Source organism: Pogona vitticeps, chromosome 1 (assembly GCF_051106095.1).
Source record: "Pogona vitticeps strain Pit_001003342236 chromosome 1, PviZW2.1, whole genome shotgun sequence".
Lineage (NCBI taxonomy): Eukaryota > Metazoa > Chordata > Lepidosauria > Squamata > Agamidae > Pogona > Pogona vitticeps.
The window spans coordinates 259,234,664-259,258,131 of record NC_135783.1 but is presented as its reverse complement, the minus strand read 5'-3'; the positions used below and the strand labels follow the sequence as shown (position 1 = coordinate 259,258,131).

Genomic DNA, 23,468 nt, shown 5'->3' with positions numbered 1-23,468 from the left:
TATCCTTCCATCCTATTGTCACTATTGGGAGGGAGTATAATACAGTAATACAACTCAGATATTAGGGTTTTGGGGTTTTTTTGGTTATTTGTATTTCGAGGCCTCTAATAATCTGAGAGAAGCCCAAGAGTTATTGGATGAAATGTCAAACAAGGGCTCAGGATCCCTGGGTTCAAATCACCACTTGGCCATTGAAACTCACTGGGATATACAAATGGTAAATCATTCCTTAAATATCTCAATTACCTCAAAATCCTAATTAGGATCCCTGTAAATGAGAAGCAACTTGATGGCACATGACAGAAATAATCTGAGATCTTAAACTAGCTCTCATTTAGCATGTGTGTACATCCAGCACTGGTTCCAGTGCTCTTGGGGGACAGGTTGAGAGCATGAGGTGTAGGATGTCCAAATTGCCCTGATTTTACCACACTAGCAGTGGGGCAGCCATGATGATAGATAAGTCAGCCATTAAGCAAGGGCATCTGCAGGTGGACCGTCCTCTTCACGGTAAAGAAGCCAGCTCTGCAGTGCTCATACTAAACTAAACCGAACTCTACAACTCAACTGGCATGACCAAAATACTACAGTATATTATAGTGTATAGCATCTTGTAATTATTCACCTCTGAAAAGGGTATCCAGAAATATTAAGGAACAGATCTACTTTATTACCTAATTCTTTCAATTTTTAAAACAAATTTAATGCAATACTTGGTTACATATATAATACAAAATTAAAAGGAAGATTTTATTGCAATCATTCATGGGTATAAATATATATTCATATTGGTAAATCTTTAATAGTGTTAAGGCTTGCTGTGATGTAGAACTGATGAATCAAATGTTCAGTCTAAAACATATCAGTGCAATACATGAACCAGTGCATTGTTTTTCCCATCTTGTCATAAGGGATTGGTCTTACTCTATATTTAGATTAGGCATCCTTCAGTCTTGAGAGACTATGGTAACGTGCTCTGTACGGAGGACTTGGAACAGCGTCTAGTGTGGCTGAGAAGGCCAATTGGAGAGTGACACTCCCTTCCACACTGAAGACAAATACAATCTGTCCCCTGTCCAGTTCTACATTAACAAATGATAAAACACATTATTCGTTTATACTGGATTAAAATGATTGTATTTCTTTCTGAATAAACTTTAGATCTTTCATTTATTTTAATAGTTATTTTCTCTTCACGTATTTTGAAGCATGAGGAAAGAATTCTGATATTCAAGAAAGCTCACATTGATGAAGAGGCAGTTATTCCAAGGTGGTTATCTATACATATGCCTTAATATATTCTTACTGTCTTTCCATACACAGTACTGTACCCACATACTCAATTTATAAGTACTGACCAGGATCTAGTAATCCTTCTGTGGGAGCTGATAATACTTATGTATATGTGTGTGATTTCCCTAAGGATTCAGGAAGGCTTTTCAGAGACATGACGGACTATAGCAGGAGGTGGAGACAAACAGCCTTATGCATGCACAAAACACAATGTCATTTGGGTTCTGGCTATGATTTCTTGAACAAAACAACTAATCACGAGGTATATATGTACATTTTATATATCTTCTTTGGAAATACAGGTAACCATAGCTTTCTCCTATATATTCCCATCTCCCTAATGCCTGCTTGGAACAGTTACAGAAAGTGCCCCTAGAAATACTTTCAGCTAAGTTAAGGCAACACAGACTTTATGTCTGATACCACCCCAGAATCAAGCTTCAGTTAATTTGGTGCCATAGCATGTCCAAATCCTAATGATTGGCTGGTATAAGCTTTCAAAAAGCAATAACAAATTAGTACCAGCTGAATTATGAACTGTGATTTTAGATAATGTCTTGTTCTTAGTAATTTCCATCTTTGGAAATTAGAAATGTGTCATAAACATCCATGACCAGTTCTCTGCAGCAGTTACAGGTAGCAATGGCACATCTTTTACAATGGCACAATAACCCTGGTAGACAGAAAACTTCTCACTGGAACTCATTTTGATGGAGAGAGATTTTGAAAAGCCAATAAAGTCATGTAGTGAAAGACCCTGTATTTCTCAGGAGAAGAAATAGGCATACATTTCTTGTGGTACGGAAACTCCTTTTACAGGCAAGATAATAGTACAAAATTAGAGTACAAAATATAGCAAAAATGTACAACTGAATATAGGATATGAAACTAGAATGAATTTTTGTGCTGGTATCCTATCAAAATACACTACATTTTCATACTCCATTTAAATATTTCCATCCTATGTAATTATTTTTGTTGTAAGGGTTTCCTTCACAGAGAGGTTCTTGACTTTTGCTTACCATTAAATACACTGAAATGAAGATACAGCTTCCATGTTGTGTAGTATTTTTTCAGCAGGCAGGCCAGCAGCCAAGTAATAAAATATTTGATATATTGCAAAATATATTGAAAAAGGACACTGTTTTGTGGGCAGAAGCTATGCTCCACGGTAATCAAAGTTTCAACTGCTGTTGAAGATCATGAATTGAGGCAGCACTTGACTGTAGCTTTTCTGTTACTGCACTCTCAGCGGATAGACTGATCATTTCAGTCACTCCATTGATTCCAAGTACACAAGGCATACTCAAAAATACTTCACAATTTATATTGTAATGGCCCTAAAATGGGAAAACATCATATACATAAAACATATTATTGCATATACAAAAGTATTTGATATTTTCACTCATATGGGGCATAGACTCAGTCATCTTTTCCTTTGTGTCAAAACCTGAGGTACTTGAGGAGATAGTACTATGCATACTTGAGAGAAGAACTGAGAAAAATATATTCTGTGGCAGGGGTATTATGTTACCCAGAATTCTCAGGGCTGCTGGAATGGAGAAAGGATAAGGTTTCAACTGTGTTGGTGCCACAAAGCCAGTGAAATATCTGATTTAGGCTTTAGCAGGTAATTTCAGGGGCATACTATACCACCTCAAGATACAAGGACTCAGACAATGCAAGAGGTGTATGCAAATAGTAAGGCCTCAAGAGAATGGGAGAAACTCCAGTTCTTCATCCTTATATACCATTTGGGATGGTATGTAAGTTGAAATAACTAATAAATAAATAATAATGAAATGTATTTAAACCTCAGGAGCCAGTATTTGTAATCTTAATAGCTAGTCCATTTCTCTTTTCAGTAAAATCTTACTACTTTATGGATTAAATCTGTCGCATGAAAACATAAGTCTTTCAAGGAGTGGTGTTCTACAAAATAGTTGTCCAAAGGAATGTTCTACTTCATGTATTGTTTATATATTTATCTATATGCACCTTATGAGCCCTGGATGTTTTCTTCCACCTGTATAAAAATGTTGCAAAAGAGCATGGGAAATATAAATATTATATTTTTCCCTCTCAGTGCATTACAATTTCTCACTCAGTGAAACTTGGAAACAGATTATCTCAAATATCTATTGGTGATGATATTTTACCTCTAGGTATAAGACATTCTGAAGACGGCTGTTACAGGAATAAATTTACCTTTATATTTAAGTGTAACATGGTTGTATTGACTCTTTCTTTTTTCCTTCATAGCCCCTGAAGAAGGCCATAATTAATCTATTGGGCAAAAGACATTGGGCTGTTTTAATGGGTAAAACTAAATCTTTTTACATTTTGAAAGTCGCTCTCCTTGCATACTTGATTTAACTGGATTTTTCCAGTTCCTTGTGCTTTACTGTCATACTTACCTTTACCATAGTTGATATGGAATGCACTTTTCTTTTATCATTCAGTATACTGTCAGCCAGGTCAGCTACTGACAAGCCCACAGACCAGGATCTTTGACCTTTGCCTTTTAGAACTTCTAGGGCTCTACATAAAAACAAACAACAAAAGAACAATAAACAAATAAATTTAGCATTTAAAATGTGGTCTCCCTCAAACAACATGGCCCTTGGAAACAATCAAACACACCTTGATATACCTGAACTTATCAAAAAGTGTCTTTCAAATGTTCTACCTACAAAAAGGTAAGACTACTCTGTTATTCAGAACTAAATAAAAATGCATGTTTAGACTATCTACTTACCTTGGAGCAGGCATGACTAAAATCAGGGGGGCACACTTCTGAATTGGCATGTACAACATCATACTGTAGGTATTTTACCTGTTGGCCAACAGATGATCAGCATTATCATCTGTTAAATCTTCACTCTGATATTCTCCCGCTGAATTAGAGCTGCTACAAGCTGTCACTAAATGAAATGATAACAATAAATTATGCTTCAGACATTTAAAGTTTTATTTTAATAAGAACTTCTCTTCAGAGTATGTGCTTTTACATTAAATAACTTTATAAACAGTTGTAGGATTCTATAGATAAATGTTTCTATTTTTCCAATTCTTAAAAGTATATTCTGTGTTACAAAAAAATCCAGGAATTAGCTTTCTCCTTTCTGACTTCAGTTCACAACATTTTTCTCTTAAAATAAGAGTGCATCCTGTTGAGATGAACCAGTAACATAACAGATTTACATGAGGTCATAGTAGGTGGCTTTCCTGCTTCTAGACACAATAACAATAACAAACCAAATGTATTGTAAAGACAGTGCAGACCAGAACCGCAAAATAAGCAACAGAGTAATGTGGCACAGCAGATAGAATTTCATTATTCCCTTTAGGAATTTCATTATTCTCCTCTTAGCTATTTATCAAGCAAATTACAGAAGTTATACACAGTACCAGGAAATTCTGCCACTCCAGATATTGGCGGATGATAGGTCCTGTCTCCATAGCCAGTATAACTAATGGTTAGGGACCCGGATACTTGTATCCCAACATCATCTAGAGCAGTGGAGGCAAATCTTTTTCAGCTCAAGTGCCCAAAATGAGGGGGTGGGGAAGAAACCAGTGGCTGCCGTGCCGCCGAGAAGACCAGAACCAGAACAGGAAGTGGCAGTTTCAGGGGGAATCAAGGGGACGGATAGGAAATTAAAGGGGGAATCGTGGGGACAGACAGGAAGTTAAAGGACCCAGAACAGGAAGAGAAAGGGGGAATCCCAGCTGCAGCCACTTCAAAAGGTTTGTTTCCATAAGGATGGGTGGGTGAGCCACTCACTCGTGTGCCAGAAGGGCTTCGCGTGCCAGATGTGGCACGCGTGCCATAGGTTCGCCATCACTGATCTACAGAGTCACTCACACCTGGTTTATAGTAGGTCTGCATTTTAAATACTTCTATAAAGTGAGTAAAAGGTTTAAAGTGCTTTCTCAGAAAAGGCAGTAACGACCAAATTATGTTTTCACACATAATTCTGAGCAGATCTAAAATGCTGAGTTCTGAATCACATAAACAGTTAGAATTTTACCTTTATTTTCCCCTTGTTCACCAATAATCCAATTAACTTTGCCTTTGGTTTGGGCTTTCATTATGTTTGAAACAATATATTGGAATCTTGCAGAGTCTAGGTTACAGCCAATACCAATAACTCTGCTCCTAGGAAACCCACTCATCTTCCAGGACACGTATGTCATTATTTCCACTGTACAGTCAACAAACATCAAAAAGGCACAAAACATTTTCTTATTACTTCAATGCAACATGGATGTTCACAATCTACTAAAAATATTGACTTTACATTTTAGCAAGTATAAAAAACTGAAGCCCAGCAATTATATTCATTCAATGATAAGAATAAAATCTCCAACAAATAACGTTAAGGATTTGTCAGTAGGTTATTTTCAAAATATTTCTTACACCATTTTATGTTTCAAAAGGACTATATTCACTCATTCCATAGAACAGAGATAACAAAATCACATTTTGCTTTTGCTTATTATTATTTTACTGTTTTCATTGCAGCATTAAGAATGGCTTCCTCCTACAGTGAGAGAATTGGTGCAATATTCTACTCTATTCCATTCCATTCCACTCCACTTAAGCCGCCTTTGTTCTAGTAGAAGTATCAAAGGCAACTCACAAATGGATTAGAAATGCATGCAAAAAAAAATTAGATTTTTAAAAATCTGGAAAGACTAGTAGTAAACAGTTTGAAATCCACAGCATGTGGGTGCCCCTGCATTCATCTCTGAGCTTGGATGCCCAGGTTTCAGCCATGGCCAGGAGTACCTTTGTACAGTTAAAACTAGCTGTGCCAGTTTCTTGAGAAGTCCGATCTGCCACATGCCCTAGTAGTTACATCTTGGCTGGATTACTGTAACGCACTCTATGGGGGGGGGGGTGTCTTTGAGGTCTAAAATGTCACAGCCAAATTGCTAACTGTGACTGGTTACTGGGATCACATGACCCCCCCTCCCCTTGTTACAGCAGCTCCACTGGCTGCCAATTTGTTTCCGGGCACAATTCAAAGTGATGATTTTAATCTATATATCCCTAAACAGCTTGGCTCCAAGTGATCTGAAAGACTGCATCTCCCTCTATAAGCCTGTCCAGGAATTAAGATAATCAGGGGAGGCCTTTCTCTCAGTCCCACCACCTTCACAGGTGCATCTGATGGGAACACAGGAGAGGGCCTTCCCTGTTGCTGCTCCCAGACTTTGGGATTCCCTCCCACGGGAGGCCAGATTAGCCCCATCTTTGCTGTCCTTCTGCAAACAGATGAAGAAGACTTTTCTCTTCAGGCAAGCTTTTCCTTAGTGAGTCTGAGAGGGTTTTCTTTTGGAATGGATTGTTGTGCCCTGTGGTTTTTAAATGTGTTTTTAGTATTGATTTTATTGCCCATTTTTAATATAACACTTGTTTAATTCTTTTTAAATATTTGTATACTTACTGTTTTTAGCTTTTAAATGTCTTTTAATTGTTGTAAGCCGCCTTGGCTCCTTTTTAGGAGAAAGGTGAGGTAAAAATATTTTAAATAAAGAAAGAAATAAAACATATTTAAAACTGTGTGTAAAGCAGCCACTGAAACGGTCCTCTCTTGTGTCCTCACCAAAGATGCTTTTGAAGATAGGAGGACTCAGAGGAAAGTTGCCCACAACAGATCTAAAACTCAGGTTGGCTCAGATAAGTAGATAAGAATCATCAGATAGCTGAGACCCAAACTGTATAAGGTTTTATAGGTCATGCTTTGTGTTTGCCTTAGCTAATGTCAAATAGATGAATGTCAATGGATACACCTACTAATTTCTACTGGACTTTTCACTAGAGTGTTAAAGATCATGCAACTGATGTTTCACACAAACATTTGGAATCAGGAATGAACAGGGTTTTTTTTTTAATATCCAACCCTTGTCTAAAAGAAGATGTCAAAATACTAGGGCCAGACTCCTGTTGGGAGAGGGGAAAGGTGTGCACACACCTTTGGCAGAGTGGGCGTTCTGTTACCAATTTTGCCACCAGTGTGTGACCAGTTGTGCAACATACAGTACATCTTCCCAGAATGTGCAAAGTGCTTAAATGATTACTGTTGTACACACAGTTTTCGACAGAATTCTGGCTTAGATTTTTACATATGTCAAAATACACATAACCCATGGAAGTTTCAAATAGGGGACTTCATTTATTTCATAGTTTCATCTATTTTACATCCTACCTTTCTCCAAACATTGGGACCAAAGAGAACTTACAGTTTTAAAAAATACAGGATAAATATTAAACACCATTAAATCATTTTTAGTATTGAAAAACAGAACACAGTTTCAAGCCTTTTAAAAATCACTCAGATTACAAAACAATGCAGCACCTTCTTCAAAACTCTGTTCTTAGCAATCAGTTAGCTGCCAAAGACCTGCCTAAACAATATTTTGTGTTCTATGGGAAGGACATTAGAGAGATAGCCAACCCAGCCTCCTTAGGCAGAGAATTCCACAATCTGGAAGCAGATACCGAACAAGCCCTCCTTACCAAGGAAGTCTCTAAAGGTGGTGGAACCAAGAGAAAGGTCTCTTCTGCAGATCTTTGTAAGCAGGCAGGCTTATAAAGGGGGTATATAATCTTTCAAATAGTCTGGACTCTGGAACCAAGTATACAACTTTAAAGATCATAGCACTTTATTGTTCCTAGAGTCAGAAGAGTAAACAGTGAAGCTGTTGTAATGTGAGTTACAGTCTCTCTGTAACTGCCCCCATTTAGCAGTCCAAATTTTTTGATCTAATCTTTAGAATTGCAGTCTTGTAGTCGAGGATTGTGACAAAAGGGCACACATTATCATTTCCATTAACGATCATACACCTACTTAGTAAGGGAAAATTAATTACAAAAAAACATTATCTAGGGAACAATAAATTAAAAAGATAAAAATTGCCATACCTGGTTGCGAAGCTACAAGCAGTACACTGTTTTGACTGTAATGTGCTATTGATGGAATTATACCTCTGAACAGTTCTACATTGCTTTGTACAACATCTAGGTACGACTGAGCATTGCCTAAAGAATTAATGGTAAGCACCACCAATTTTGAGTTTGCAGTGGCAGAAAAATCTAGGAAACAAAGAAAGGATGTTATGTTATTTTGGCAAATATTGAGACTTCAATGGAAGCTTTGCTTTGCTTTAATAAGTGTCACAATGTATTGAACATGAATTTTATGTCTCTACTTTTTCTTTAACAGAAAAACGATGGCTTAGTCGTACAGCAGAAATAGTGGCCAGGATACAAAGGGCTGAGGGAGACATCAAATGTTCTCCTAACAAACTTCTAGTTCTGAAATGGAAGTCATTGCTCTTCTTCTGCTGTATCCCATAGAGAATTGCTGGAATTCTCTGAAGCAAAATTGTGGGGGGGGGGGGGGGGTTCATGACTGGCTAAAGGGGTGGGGAAGAAATCTATTCCACCGTGTCTGTTCTGATGGTCAACAGATATTGTTGAGTTTTATCACACATGTAATATATGGGTCATCTCAGCCTATTTAACAAGTCTTAGATCAGCCTAGGCTTGTAGAGCATTTATGCTTGTTAGATTCAATGTTCTATTCCTCAGCATTTCTCCGTGGTACATTTTTGGGAATTCTCCATCAAGAAAAATGTTGTATGTGCATGGCTGGGACTCCTGAATTTTTGTCTCATGTCCTTCTGTACTGTAAGTTCTATGAGCAAGAAAAGAATGATTTAATTTGTCCCCTCTTGCAAAAATTCCAAGGCTACTCTGATAAGTGGTTAGTTATCTATTGCTTGTCAAACAGAATATTTATAGTTACTAACTTTCTTCTTGCTGTAATAATAATAAGAGCCTATTCATTGGAAGATGCTTGACTACTTGTCACTGCTTTTTAAAAACTCTCTGTTACTTGTATCATGTGTTAGTCAGTTGACATGTACCTGAGCAGATCATATGACCGTAATAAATTTACTATTATTATACATATGTATTGCATTTAAAAAATAAAGTCAATTACAGAAGCAACATGTGTTCACTAAAGACCACTTCATACAAGAGTCCTGCATGGTAAAACCTTTGGGAATGGTGCTGCATGTTCTAATATTATACATATGTAAACATTATGTTTCCTTTGTCTGAATGTGCTTAGCTTTACAAATGTAAAGACTTACAGATAAAAATTTATCTGTAATGATTTACAGATGTGTGCAAGATATTATCATCTACATCTTCATTCAGTACAATCTCTACACACTTCTATGCTGAAGTATTAAGCATTTTGGTACCTGCAGAGCAGTCTTTCTAAGGAAGGACACACAATTCTACCTGAAATGTACCTAGAGAAGGAGTGGGCCAAGTGCAGCCCCACAACCCACATGAGACGTGCCAGTGTCCCTTGTGTGCCTGTCCTTCATGGACACACGGACTGACTCTCTCCCTCTCCCTCCACCACCACAAAAGAATTTTCCACTAACAACAGCCAGTCCCAGAAGCCTCCAGGGAAGAAATGGGCCATTAAACTTTATTTCTTCCCCATCTCCACTTTCTAGGTCCAAAATAGCCATATATGTATGTGCTTTTTTTTTTAAGGTGGTTTTCTGCCTAGGCTTGGGGAAATGTGAAAATGGCTCATGGAGGACCAGTATCTGCCCAGCCTGATCTAAAGCAGCCATTCTCAATGGGGGTCCCGTAGCCCCTTGGGTGGCCCTGGCACATTTGAAAGGGGTCATGGACTAGAAACAGTTTTTCACAAACTACCTTATAAGGTTTAGTTCTGTAACTTCAGGAATCCTGATCTGGCCTATATTTCTTTCATATTGTGTTTATGGCTGTGACCAAAAAAAAGCTTGAGAGTGGCTGATTTAAAAGATGCTTAATTAGCAAAAACCAATGTTAGCTATGAAAAAGCACAGGATAAAACAGTTGGTGCATGATCCCTCTGGCAAATTCAGAAGTGCAGTGAACTTCACTATACATCTACTTTAAAAACATTGGCATGCAAAGGGAACAGTTCTCACCAACAATTGTGAAAAATACTAGAACAAGTCAGTTAAATCATGCAATGAAAAACAAATGCACCAGAAACTAATGTGAAAGATTACCTCTGCTGACTTCTATCTTTGGTAGGGCAAAGATCTCTAGGTCCATTGTTCCTCCTTTTGCTGCACCTTCTGAACAATCCAAGACAATCACCTTGTCAGCAACATCCTGTACAGATATTGTTTTAAAAGGGGGAAGGGAATAAAGTAGAAGCTTGCATTATGTAAGGAAGTCCACAAGATACAGTACAACCAGAGTATTCACAGGACTACCAAAAGTCAAGTAGCTTCTGTCAAAATGTTACCTCTAATCAGAAATATTGACCAGAATTCTGGTGCCAATTGATGTTTCCATAATGGAAATCCAGTATGTTCTGGGCTTATTTCAGGTTACATTCTGGGACACATAACTGAGTACATGACTGAGCATGAATCTAGGAATACAACCAGCATCTTGTCAATAAGCCACAATTTGCTACCATGTGATTTCCAAGTAGTTTTCCAAGTGTTTTTGGTAGCATATTGAAGGAAAAGGGAGACTAACTTCAGTACGAGCCTATGGCAAAACACAGCTTGTTTAACTTAGGACAGCATATGTGGAAGTAAGGATGGACTGCAAAGATGTGCTGAGAGTTTATACAAATAAGCCCTATGTATATTTACTGAGAAAAGTCTGACTACATTTAAAGACAGTTACTTCCAAGTAAATCCCCTTCCACACAGTGAAAATTACACTATGTCTCAGTAAACATATGCAGGGTTCAAGCTTGGGAAACTTTCTTTTCTAGACTCCAGCTTCCAGAAGTCTCTCAACTACCGTATTTTCCGTGTGTAAAACAACACATTTTCCTAAAATAATTAGAGAAAAAAATGAGGGTTGTTTTATACATGGAATGCAGCAGCAGGAAGCGGAGACTGAGGCAAAGAAGCAGCCGGGCTCGGCCACCTCTCATGGCTGCCCATTGGCTCCTGCCACTGCCGCCCAATCGCCCCCTCCAGCGATCCTCTCCTTGTGATCGGGTGGCGGCAGCAGCAGTCAATGGGCAGCAGTGAGAAGCGACCGAGCCTGGCTGCTTCTTTGCCTCAGTCTCTGCCTCCTCCTGCTGCTGCCTCCACCGCTGTTTGCGGGTTCAGTGATTGTGCAGCCCTTTGATCCCTGCTTTTCCCTTCCTTTTGCTAAGCCCCATGGCTTAGCAAAAGGAAGAGAAAAGCAGGGATCAAATTTACAAATTTGGTGATAGAAAAGGGGAGGGTCGTCTTATACATCGGATTGTCTTATAAACGTAAAAATACAGTAATATAGCCACTGACAGCACTGACTAGGGATTCTGTATAGGACTGCAATTTAAAATCACGCTCAAGCATTTCTAATCTTAATTTAAATCTACGTTATGGAGGTAAAAAATTATACTGTCTGCACATGTTCTTATATACCATGTTTCCCCAGAAACAAGACAGGGTCTTATATTAATTTTTGCTCCAAAAAAACAAACATATTAGGACTTATTTTCAAGGCATGCTTAATTTTTTTCATGTACAATCTACGTTTATTCAAATACAGTCATGTCATCTTCTGGTTGCTGCACAGTGGTGGAGGGCAGGTTTAACTAGGACTTATTTTGGGGGTAGGGTTTATATTATCAGCATCCTGAAAAATCATAGTAGGGCTTATTTTCTATTAATTAATAATAATTGAATTCCATCAAGTTGATTCTGACATGGTGATCATTTTTCATGGTTTTCTAGGTAGAGAATACTCTGAAGTGGTTTACCATTTCCTTCATCTGGGGTTTCCTGGGACTGTGCATCTTGCCCAAGGCTACACAGGCTGGCTCTTCTCACAAAAGGCACAGTGGGGAATCCAACTCTCAACCACTACCTCATCAGTCTGATACCAGAACCACTCAGCTATCCAGCCAGCGATGTCTTTTTTGAATCAAGACTAAACTTATCCTTTTTTGCAACCTCTATAGAAGCAACCACAGCGGTCATTTCACATGATGTACAGCAGTGGTTCTTAACCTTTTTGAAAGAAACGCCCCCTTGAGCCATTGAGGTAGTTATCATCGCCCCCCCTCCCCGTGGTGATGATATCTATCTATCTATCTATCTATCTATCTATCTATTTATTTATTTATTTATTTATTTATTTATTTATTTATTTATTTATTTATTTATTTATTTATTTATTTATTTATTTATTTATTATTTAAGACACTTAAATCCAATGACACCTGAAAACAAAATTCAATTCCAAGAAAATGAAATGCCCCCAAAAAGTAACATTTAATGATTTAGTTGCAAGCGAATTTTAAGACAGAAAAAGAAATATAAAAAAGCATAAAAACAAACCACAATGCAGGAACTAAAAATTTCAAGACAAAAACTCTGAAACTAAATTAAGATTGGAGGAAAATATATATTCATGCACATTGTAAAAAGGTTGCAGCCATCTTCACAGGTTTGGCTTGCTCCAGTGCCCTCCTACCGCCCCCCTTCTGCTCCAGTGCCCCCCTGCCGCCCCTTTTCGTTCTACCGCCCCCCTGAAAAATGAAATCGCCCCCTGGGGGGCATTATCGCCCACGTTAAGAACCACTGATGTACAGTACCTACCTTCGCTGAAATAGCCAGTGCACAAGCAAGGCCTAGATCTCCTGCTCCAATCACTGTAACTTTATTAAACCTTCCATCATCTTTCTTCCCATTTCCCTTGGACTGTATATTGTTTTCACCTAAAATCATACAATAGTTTATATAATCTGCACAAATATAAACCATAGAGTTGCATAAAAACATTGGCTAGGTCTAATGAAACAAACACATTGGCATACTGTAAGGTTAGTTACAAGATGCAAGGGTTAAGCCCTTCTGAGCCTTGAAACTCAGTCAGGCTTGCCACTGAATTTTTATTTTTCAATTCCCAGACTTTCCAGGACTTTCCCTGACCAACATTTGTCAATTTCCCTGAACACCCTTCAAATGTAACCCGCAAGTTAAAAAATGCATAGGCCGTGTTGTATTAATGCAAGTCTTAATGAAATATTCCACTCTACAATGACACAAATCTCAACTGCAAAAATATCTGTCAAAGTATTATCAGCTTATTTTTATAAGCTACATGGGAACTACAAGAAGTGAGAAAGGAGACCCTTTTTGGTTGGAAGCCTTGATAGGGGGAAGCTATATGACAAAGACACACTGCCTAATCTAGTATGGTTTGCTGGACTTCTGTCTGCTTTAAAAGTAGAAACCATTTTATGTATTCACGAAGGCTTTCATGGCCGGGATCTAATGGTTGTTGTCGATTTTTTGGGCTCTTTGGTCGTGTTCTGAAGGTTGTTCTTCCTAACGTTTTGCCAGTCTCTGTGGCCGGCATCTTCAAAGGACAGACCAGAGCACAGAGTGCTGTCCTCTGAAGATGTCAGCCACAGAGACTGGCGAAACGTTAGGAAGAACAACCTTCAGAACACAGCCAAAGAGCCTGAAAACCGACAACAACCATTAGAAACCATTTATTTGGTTCTAATAGAATTCTCATGGCATTACCACAATACATTGTTAGAACAGAGACAAAAATGTTCAGTAGGTGTGGCACCTATTAGTAGTGCATTTTTATGCAGAAAGCAATCTTTGTTTGTTGATATCTGTCAATAAATTATTAGACATACAGTAGATTTATAAGAATACAAGCAGCATCCCTAGGAAAAAATATATTAGAGAGCACATTTACAGGCCCTGTTGAGCAATTAGCTTTGCTCCCACCAAGTTCACTAATCCTACTTACATACTGGTGCTAAATGGTCCCTAAAATATTTCAAATGTAGCCATACTTCCCTTACCTGTCGCCAACTCCTTACAGCAGTAGTTCTCAACCTTTTTTGTGTTGTGACCCCATTTTAGAATAGCCAAATAACTCGTGACCCTCCCGTCATATTTGCATAAAAAGGCATTTTAATGGGGTAAAATCATCCCTTCTCAGAATCAAGAGGTTTCTTTCTTCCCCAAATAACGTATGTTTCTCATATGCACACATATATGATAACTTTAATATCTCACTCCAAAATATGAATAAATTTAACAAGGGCTACAATGCATATAAGGAGACCAATGACACCCCCACCCCAGAAAACACTTTGCCAACCCTCTTGGAGGTCATGGCCTCAAGGTTGGGAAACATTGCCTTATAGATACTCTCCCATTCATTCAACAACATGTAATACAAAATGTAAGGCGTAGTTCAGTAGTTGAGCACATGCTTTTCATACAAAAGATATGAAATACAACGTATGAATTTAAGAACATGACCAAACAGCCTGGAAAACCCACAACAACCATCGGATCCCCGCCATGAAAGCCTTTGAGAATGCAAAGCATGGACAGAGCTCCTACTCCAGTCATCTGAAGATGTCGGCCACAGAGACTGGTGAAACGTCAGGAAGAACAACCTTCAGAACACGCCCAAAGAGCCTGAAAAACCCACAACAACCATCAAAGTATGAATCCTTTGCATTTCGAGGCAGGAGACAAAAACTATCTCCTGAAAGTAGGAGAGAGGCTGTCAGTCAGAGTTCACAATATTGAGCTTGGTGGACCAACAGTCTGACTCGGAAAGTCAGCAATAAACATAAAGAAAGTAATAAACATGCATTCCTAACATATGACTAGTTACAATTATGAACAGCAGATACCGAGTTCCAAAGAAGAGGCACACCTTCAGTGATTTTTGCAATATAGGAGAGTAACTCCAACTGTCTGGCTGCATCAGTGGATGATAATGAATACAGAGGCAGCTCCTCTTCAAATTTTGCAATCATTTCCTCCGTCAGGCCTATGATCGTCGATCTCGGCTGAAATACATACAGCAAGAATGAGAGATTTTAGATAGCAAGTGTTCTAGTAGGGTAGGCAGCCCTTCCTATATCTAAACTGATTGGAAACACAAGGCTTTCCTCACACAGCTATTATGGACTGCCAAAAAATATATAGAGAAAGAGCTTATCAATTTATTTATTTTTCTAAGTGCATCAGCCAGTTCTGAGCCCTCACTCCCACCTCCTTCTACTGCAACAAAAATTTAAAAAAAATTACAAAGCAGAACTCAGAATTGGGCCTGCACAAATAAGAACAGACTTGGCTTATAGGGATAATTGTCACTAATTCATATCCCCCCCCCAAAAGGACTTTGCCTGGAGACACTATTGGGAAAAATCCATTTTCCACCTGAATGAAACTGGTTGGCAGTAGACCAAAAATCCTGCAGGCTATCACTACACACACACACACACACACACACACACACACACACACACACACACACACACACACACACACACACACACACACACACACACACACACACACACACACACACTTAACCTTTTGCTATTTAGAAAAAAAGTCTTTTCTACAACATGTTTATACATAGAGGCTGACATTTTCAATTAAAAGTTGTGTTTATACAGTTAAGATATATGATATACTGTACATTACATAAACAATTTAAAAAGTCAGCTTGTTTTAGCAAAATAGTAAATATGTAATGGGCACATATCCCTTACATGGCTCCAGTGCTGCAGATATGGCAAGTAGATCCTTCCACGGGCATCTACATGTTTTCCTATAGAAACTCCCATGTTTGCAGTAGGTTTCAAGAAGCAAATTGGAGGAGTAAAAGGATGAGAATCTAAAATCCATAGGCAAACTGGAATATTGTAAGAATTACCTGTCAAAATATAACACATAAGCTACTGTCATCAATGTTTGGCTGATTATGTAAAGTTTAAAAATTGTACATTGGCATTGTATCAGGGCTGGGAAGACTGCAGATACTGACAAAATTCAATTTGTGGCTTTCCTAACATTTTCTTTATTTCAGCAACTAAGCTGTGCAGATGAAGAGCCTTGGCAACATTGCTCTTAAATATAAGTTGCTATATTTAACTATTTAAATAATGCATAAGCAACACTTTGATAAAATTATTTCCAAGGCAGTTCACAAATAAAACACACAATTTATTGCAAAACGATAGCAATGAAAATACCACATAAAATCTGCATAATAGATCTAGGATAATGAAAAGGTCTTTGACCAGCCTGGAAGGAAAGCAAAGGATAGTATTCCACAGGTGTGGGCTTAACAACTGAGAAGTCTCTTTTTATCATTGCTGCCTGTTTTGTGTCAGGTGGCAGGAGCCTGTGGAGGAGAGCCTTTGAAGGTTACCTAAGTGATCTAAACTTAAAGTTCTCTGTATTCTCAAAGGCTTTCACAGATGGTTGTTGTAAGTTTTTCAGACTGTTTGGCCATGTTCTGAAGACTAAAAGAACCGGAAAAATCAGCAGTAACTGAACAAGCCCTGAAACAAGCTGGACAGGAAATTCTATTTCAAAACACAGAAGTACTGGACAACACCAGCAATCATTATGTTAGGCTACACAGGGATCCCATTGAAATTCACAAATACCAGCAGAGCTTCAGCAAAAAAGAAGAAAGTCTAAAACTCAACAAAGCCTGGCTCTCAGCACTGAAACATACAGCCCGCAAAAGGTCAACCAAACAACTCTAACCAGACAAAAGGACTGGTGATCACTGCACACAAAAGACTAGCTAACAACACCCATCAATCACAGTGACAGATCATCTCCCCCTCTTATCAAAACAATTCAGTGGTGCCTTGACTTATTAACACCCCTACATACAAACATTTCAACTTATGAACAGCTCTGTTCACGAAATTTTGCTTCGACTTGCAAACTGAGCTTCGACTTACAAACAAAAGAAAAACGCATGGAAAGCAGGAAATGGACTTTGGACTGCCTGGTACTGTAATTTTAAAATGTAAAAATTGGTTTAAAAGGTGCTTGGTTTAGTTTAAAGCTGCTTGGTTTTAAAGGTGTTTGTTTAAAAGGTGTTCGTTCCCTCCCTTCTTTCCTGTCCCTTTTTTAACCTAAGTCATCTTAGGTTAAAAAAATTCTCCCCCTAGTGGTAGAGGATGGATCTACCGGTTTTGCATTAGTTCCTATGGGAAAGAATGCTTCGACTTAAAAACGGCGCCTCTACGTACAAACAAAAAACAGCCGGAATGGATTAATCCGTTTTCAATGCATTCCTCTAGGAAATGCTGATTCGACTTATGAACTTTTCGACTTATAAACATCTTCTGGGATGGATTAAGTTCGTAAATCGAGGCACCGCTGTACACACAACAAAAAACACCCTGATCACCATAATCACCCAATCTCCTGAAAAGAACAAAAAGCTGATCCCATAGCTACAAATTCTCAACTATCCAACACACTACACCAGAACACAGAGGTCTAACTCCTATCCTCTGAAGATGCCAGCCACAGAGACTGGTGAAATGTTAGGAAGAAAAACCTTCAGAACATGACCAAACAGCCCAAAAAACCTACAACAGCCATCTTAAGGCTCGCTTTTGACATAATAGCAGACCCAGGCAACTGAATGTTCTTGAGAACAGAGTGAAAACAGGATTACTAAGAAACTAGAGGGTTGTATATAAGAATGCTCAGGAAACCACCAATGTTTGCAGAAGTAGTAAAAAAAAAATCTAACAGGCCATCCAGTTTCCCCAAAGGAGGCCATGAACACTGTGCCTGTTTTGTTAAAATCTTCAAGAATATCAACATGAGTTTGCATGGAAAAGGAAAACAGGAAATGTGGGTTGGTGTACAACAAAATAGTATAATGGAGGTTATCTGAATAGGAGGCTATTAGGATTAAGATTGAGGATCCACTGTAGCATTTGCTGACAGGTCCACAATAACAATGTATTATTAAGAATCAAGCTGGCTATCAATGAACAAAAACAATCCACTGAACTTACCCTGATATTTCACTGGAACTGTACCACTAAAATTCAACAGATCTTTTTGGGACCCATCCTTGAAAGCTGAAATTCAGAACATAATTTTTTTTGTGTACAGTACATGGATTTTATTTTTCCCTTTAAAATGTCTTCAAATTGGCACAGATAATACTGTTTTGTTCCCATTTCAAATTAAACCTAGAAAAATGATTTATTATGTTACACATTTATTGTTTTAACATTTTAATGAAAGCATCACAGGACTAATTCCTATTAACTATGAACAGAAACTAAATTAAATGGATATTAAGTCAATACTGGTGTAATTCCTATTGATTCAGTCACCCTTCTTTAGTTGGGACCAACAGCTACCTAAGATTACACAGCACAAGGCACTATCAATGCTGAATGCAAGTACATGGAATTAATTCATTATTTGAAATTACTCACTCTGCCTATTAGCCAAATCTATTTATGGAATCACAGGCCAGTGTCCTGTTCAAATAACAAATTGCAACTTCCAGTGTGGAAACTGAATTGGCTAGATGGCAAAGTAGCTGTCACATGGTAGTTATGTGGCTGTTGATGACTGTCACCACACGTGCGGGCTGGAAATGCACAAGAAGGTACTTGGCAGGGTTGATAAAAATCAATGATTTTTTTTTCAAAGATCAAATTGATTTAATTTACAATTCAATCAAAAATCTATTTTTTAATTTAAATCATGACTTAAATCAAATTCACTCTGTACTTGATCACAGTTTTTATTCATTAGCAAACTGTATGTACTGTTTTATATTCACAGAGAATCTCAAAGCCAAGCACAAGATAATATTGTAACAAAAGACAACATTTTAACAAAGGTAACATTATAACAAAGACAGTAGATCAATTATTAGCAATAAAACAATGGGTAAAATCCTCCTGTGCAATTTTGTCAATATTGTTTTACAACAAGGTCTTAAATAGCTCTGGTCAGATTATCTGAAAGGCTTCCTGGTTTCATACTCTTTACATTATGTGGACCAAGCTTTGCTTACAATAGTGTAGATTTTCTTCATTCCAATGTACTGTACTATGTTTCTGTTATTTCAGAAAAAAATAAAAAGTGTTTGTCCTGGCATCAACCTGATTGCATTGTCTCCTACAAAATATTATTGTGGACTAGATATTTTATTGGTCAAAATTCTTTTCCATAAGTTTGTGCCAGCAAAACTTGGTTTGGGTGCTAGAAACATTTAATTAAAAGTAATTAAAATCTTCTTATCCATCTTTTAGGTTCCAAGGCTCCCTTTTGCCTTGGGGAAGCTTTTGGGAGTCTCAGAATGTGTAGAGGGAAAAGCTTTTAATAGTAAAAAAAACTGCAGTCACTGGGACTGGGACCAGTGGGAGCAACTGGGAAACAACTTCTGATACCATGAAACATGTGTTGCTAGTTAATTTGCAGCCATGCCGAAGTTTCAGCATAAGAGTCATAGGTATACAGCAGGGATCTTTACATTGGATGCTGCTTTGGGACCATTTTCAAGGGCAACTTCATATAAAGCAAATTGTAGCAGTCTACTCTCAAGGTCATTAATACATAAATCACTGTAGCCAGTTATCACTTTCCAGAAATGATCACAGCTGTCAAACCAGCAGAGATTGATAGCAAGCACTTTTGCCACTCTTAAATCTCCAGTGACAGAGATGAATCCATGCCTACTTTTACAAGGAAATGAAACCTTATCCAGAAACACCGGTGTACCTATGACTGGACCTCAGGGTTGGAGTCCTCATCTCACAGTCTTTGATTCTCTCAAGTGATCATCCAGAGAAAGGCAAGTAATGTGAGGAGAAGGAGCAAGCATGGCCAATGTTAGCATCTGGCCTGACACGAATATGTTGGGGCCTATGGGGTGGATGCAGTTCACCAAGATATTTCTCATTTTTAAAAAGCATCTTTTAGTCAGGGGTATGTGTACACTTATGGAAATTAGTTTTATTATTTTTACTTTAAAATATGCCAATTTTCTACAACAAAAGTAACATTCTCACACAATCAGTTTGTCTACTGGCCAAATCAACAGAAAGTATTCTTACTATAGGTGCTCATGGTGAATCTGATGTTTGGGTACAACTCATGTACACTCTTCAATTCTTCAATGGTCAGATCTCGAAATTTATACTGTAGACAAAGCAAAAACAATTTTGTTATCTTGGATAACTTTATTTTGAAGTCATCCTGCTTTAAATGCCTATCATTATTCTTAAGTAACTGACTATTATACAGTGGTGCCTCGCTTTACGATTGTCCCGCATTACGACAAAACTGCATTACAACGATCTTTCGCGATCACAATTGCGATCGCAAAACGATGGTCTGAATGGGGTTTTTTCGCTTTGCGATGATTGTTTCCATGCTTCGGGAACAGATTCTTCGCAAAACGACGATTTTCCTCCAGCTGATCAGCGGTTTCAAAATGGCCACCGGGTAAATAAAATTGATCCCTGCTGTTTTCTGGGACAGATTCCTTGCTGCACAGGCACCGAAAATGGCCGCCCTATGGAGGATCTTCGCTGGATGGTGAGTTTCCAGCCCATTCGAATGCATTGAAGGGGTTTCAATTTGTTTCAGTAGGCTTTTTATTTTCACATTACAATGTTTTCGTTCTAAAGTGATTTTGCTGGAACGAATTAACATCGTAATGCGAGGCACCACTGTAGATGAAATCGTAAACATATGGGCTTGAATCCTACTGGATTCATAAGGTTTGCATAAGGTTTGTGTAACTTGCTGCAACTGATTGTGGTTGATAGATGAGCTAATGGGACACATCTCGATTCTGGAATTGGGCATGGAGTCAGGTATGCAACTGAGATACACTCCAGCAGCCCTTCAATTAACCACATCAAGTTACATAAATCTTACATGTACAATAACAGGGTTCTGCCCATGGAAGAATAAACCTCTGATTCTTTTGAGTTACTGGTCTGATTCAGTCTTGACCCACTTCAGTGCCAATTCAAATAATCCACATAATCTCAGAACATAAACTAATGTTTATCTTTCAAAAACTCCATGCATTCAAATTGACAATGCTTTAAATGTTCGTAATCTAATGTATCCTTGATTCTCCCAGTCATAATGCAGATTGCACCCAGGCAGCAGGCTCTGGCATGCTTACTTGAGAACAAACCTCACTGAAAGGGGGTAGATTATTTCTGAGGAAACAGAAAGAGGATTTGTTGTTGTTTAGTCATTTAGTTGTGTCTGACTCTTCATGATCCCATGGGCCAGAGCACGCCAGGCCCTCCTGTCTTCCACTGCCTCCCAGAGTTGGGTCAAATTCATGTTGGTAATTTCGATGACACTGTCCAACCATCTCGTCCTCTGTTGTCCCCTTCTCCTCTTGCCGTCACACTTTCCCAACATCAGGGTCTTTTCCAGGGAGTCTTCTCTTCTCATGAGATGGCCAAAGTACTGGAGCCTCAGCTTCAGGATCTGTCCTTCCAGTGAGCACTCGGGATTGATTTCCTTTACAATTGATAGGTTTCTTCTCCTTGCAGTCCAGGGGACTCTCAAGTGCCTCCTCCAGCACCACAGTTCAAAAGCATAAATTCTTCAGCGGTCAGCTTTCTTTAGGGTCCAGCTCTCGTTTCCATACATCATTACAGGAAAAACCATAGCTTTGACTATGTGGACTTTTGTTGGCAAGGTGGTGTCTCTGCTTTTTAAGATGCTGTCAAGGTTTGTCATCGCTTTCCTCCCAAGAAGTGTTGGCTTAATGAAAGATAACGGGTTTTTGAATGAGCATGCGTAGGATTAAGCTATTAGGAGTAAAATAGTTTCCCTTTACAGTATATCAGTTCTTGATACGCCCTACTTGATTGAACTGTTAGTGTTGAGCAAAAGTGAAAATAACTATACAGTACATCTCGAAGACAAACTCCAAATTGTGATGTATTAACCAAAACATCACAAAAATTTGCAAGTTCTTTTTCTTTCCCCTTCCCCCACTTTTTGCACCATGTACCTTCATGAAAAGTAGCATGCTGTCTATGTAAAGATGTAGTTTATTCTGTAGACAAAAGGTAGGTAAGTACAGTAATTCTACATTTCTGAAGTCTCGACCTAATAAAACCCCACCTTCAACTGGCACCCACAGTCAGAGTCTCCATTTTGAAGCTCAGTTATCTCCAACTCCAACAATACACAGATACACAGTATCTGAGCAGGATGATTCCCTCACCCCGTTTCCCCCCAACCCTTCCCAATCTTTATGAGCTTGAGTCTGTCTGGCTCACAGTTCCGCAAGAATCAGAAGTCTGCCTTTCCTCATTTTAACAGGACATTCGGGCGACCCGACAGAAAGGCGTTACCCAACTTTCTTTTGGGAGCGAGCTGATCATGAGATTCCTGCAATCTGTACAAAAGTGACCTGCAGATGATAACTTAGGGTCGCCTGAGCCTGCGGGCTCCAAAAGAGCTGGCGTGGCGGCACGACGCCCAGAGCGGCACTGCAATGCCGGACCCTTTTGACAACCATCATTTCGGGGTCGGAGAAGGTGAGGATCAGCTGGGCTCCGCGCAGGAGAGAGAGAGCGACGAGGCTCCCCACGCAGCGGGCGCAGCAGGAAGCCACTCGCCCAGGGATGAATAGGAATCAACCGAAGGACTCGGGACGGAATCAGGAGAAGATCGAAGCGCCAGGCTGGACGCGCAGAGACCAACGGGTCTCGCCCGCCCGCTCGCCGGCCGGCCGGCCCGCCCGCTCTTTCCTGCCCGCCCGCCCGCTCGCCGCTTGCCTTGCTCAGCCATTTCCTCAGCGTCTCCTCGGAGAACTCCATTGCCGAGCGCCTTCGGCTTTGCCGAGAACCGCAACGGCGCTTCCTGTTTTGTCTGCCTCGGCAGGTTAGGGGGGGGGGGAAAGACGGCAAGCGCTAGGGGCCAACCTTCGCTAAGTTTACTACTTTAAAAGGGCCGGGCCGGGCCCTGCCGAGAGAACGCCTCGGCCTTGCCTCTCTCTTCCTCCCTCACCTGGTGACTAACGCGAGGAGCCGATCAGAGGCGCGTCCGGCTCCTGGGCTGTCAGGTTGCTTGGCTTTAAATCCGGAGGAAGAGGCGAGGCATCCTCCACTTGCTGTATTCGACCTCGACGCTGCACCACCGATCTACTTGGTCGGCGTTGAGGGGTGACTCCGTACCCGAAGTGGAACCGAGCCGGCTGGGCAGGGTTGGCTGCCAAGGACGGATGTACTCCCACCTGGGCGGCAACACACTCCTACAAGTGTGGTGTTGCGAGTGGTGGCGGGTCTTGTCAGCAC

The 23,468-nt window shown here is 39.4% G+C and overlaps 1 protein-coding gene across 4 annotated transcripts; it reads right to left on the bottom strand.

The window, feature by feature from the left end:
- Positions 1 to 649: 649 nt before the first annotated feature.
- Positions 650 to 23,433, bottom strand: UEVLD (UEV and lactate/malate dehyrogenase domains). 4 transcript variants are annotated; one of them, XM_072985692.2, is made up of 12 exons: positions 23,182 to 23,433; positions 20,244 to 20,328; positions 18,180 to 18,245; positions 15,894 to 16,057; positions 15,047 to 15,182; positions 12,949 to 13,067; positions 10,399 to 10,504; positions 8,231 to 8,401; positions 5,331 to 5,504; positions 4,133 to 4,220; positions 3,714 to 3,837; positions 650 to 2,633 (listed from the first exon to the last, which is right to left on the bottom strand). In XM_072985692.2, the coding sequence occupies exons 2-12, from the start codon at positions 20,254 to 20,256 to the stop codon at positions 2,469 to 2,471; spliced, it is 1,326 nt and encodes a 441-aa protein (XP_072841793.2). In that variant the 5' UTR covers positions 20,257 to 20,328; positions 23,182 to 23,433; the 3' UTR covers positions 650 to 2,468. The 4 variants fall into 4 exon arrangements, with proteins under 4 accessions (XP_072841793.2, XP_072841792.2, XP_072841794.2 ...); XM_072985691.2 differs by lacking the exon at positions 23,182 to 23,433 and adding an exon at positions 22,950 to 23,136; XM_072985693.2 differs by lacking the exon at positions 23,182 to 23,433 and adding an exon at positions 21,329 to 22,103.
- Between the last annotated feature and the right edge of the window lie 35 nt (positions 23,434 to 23,468).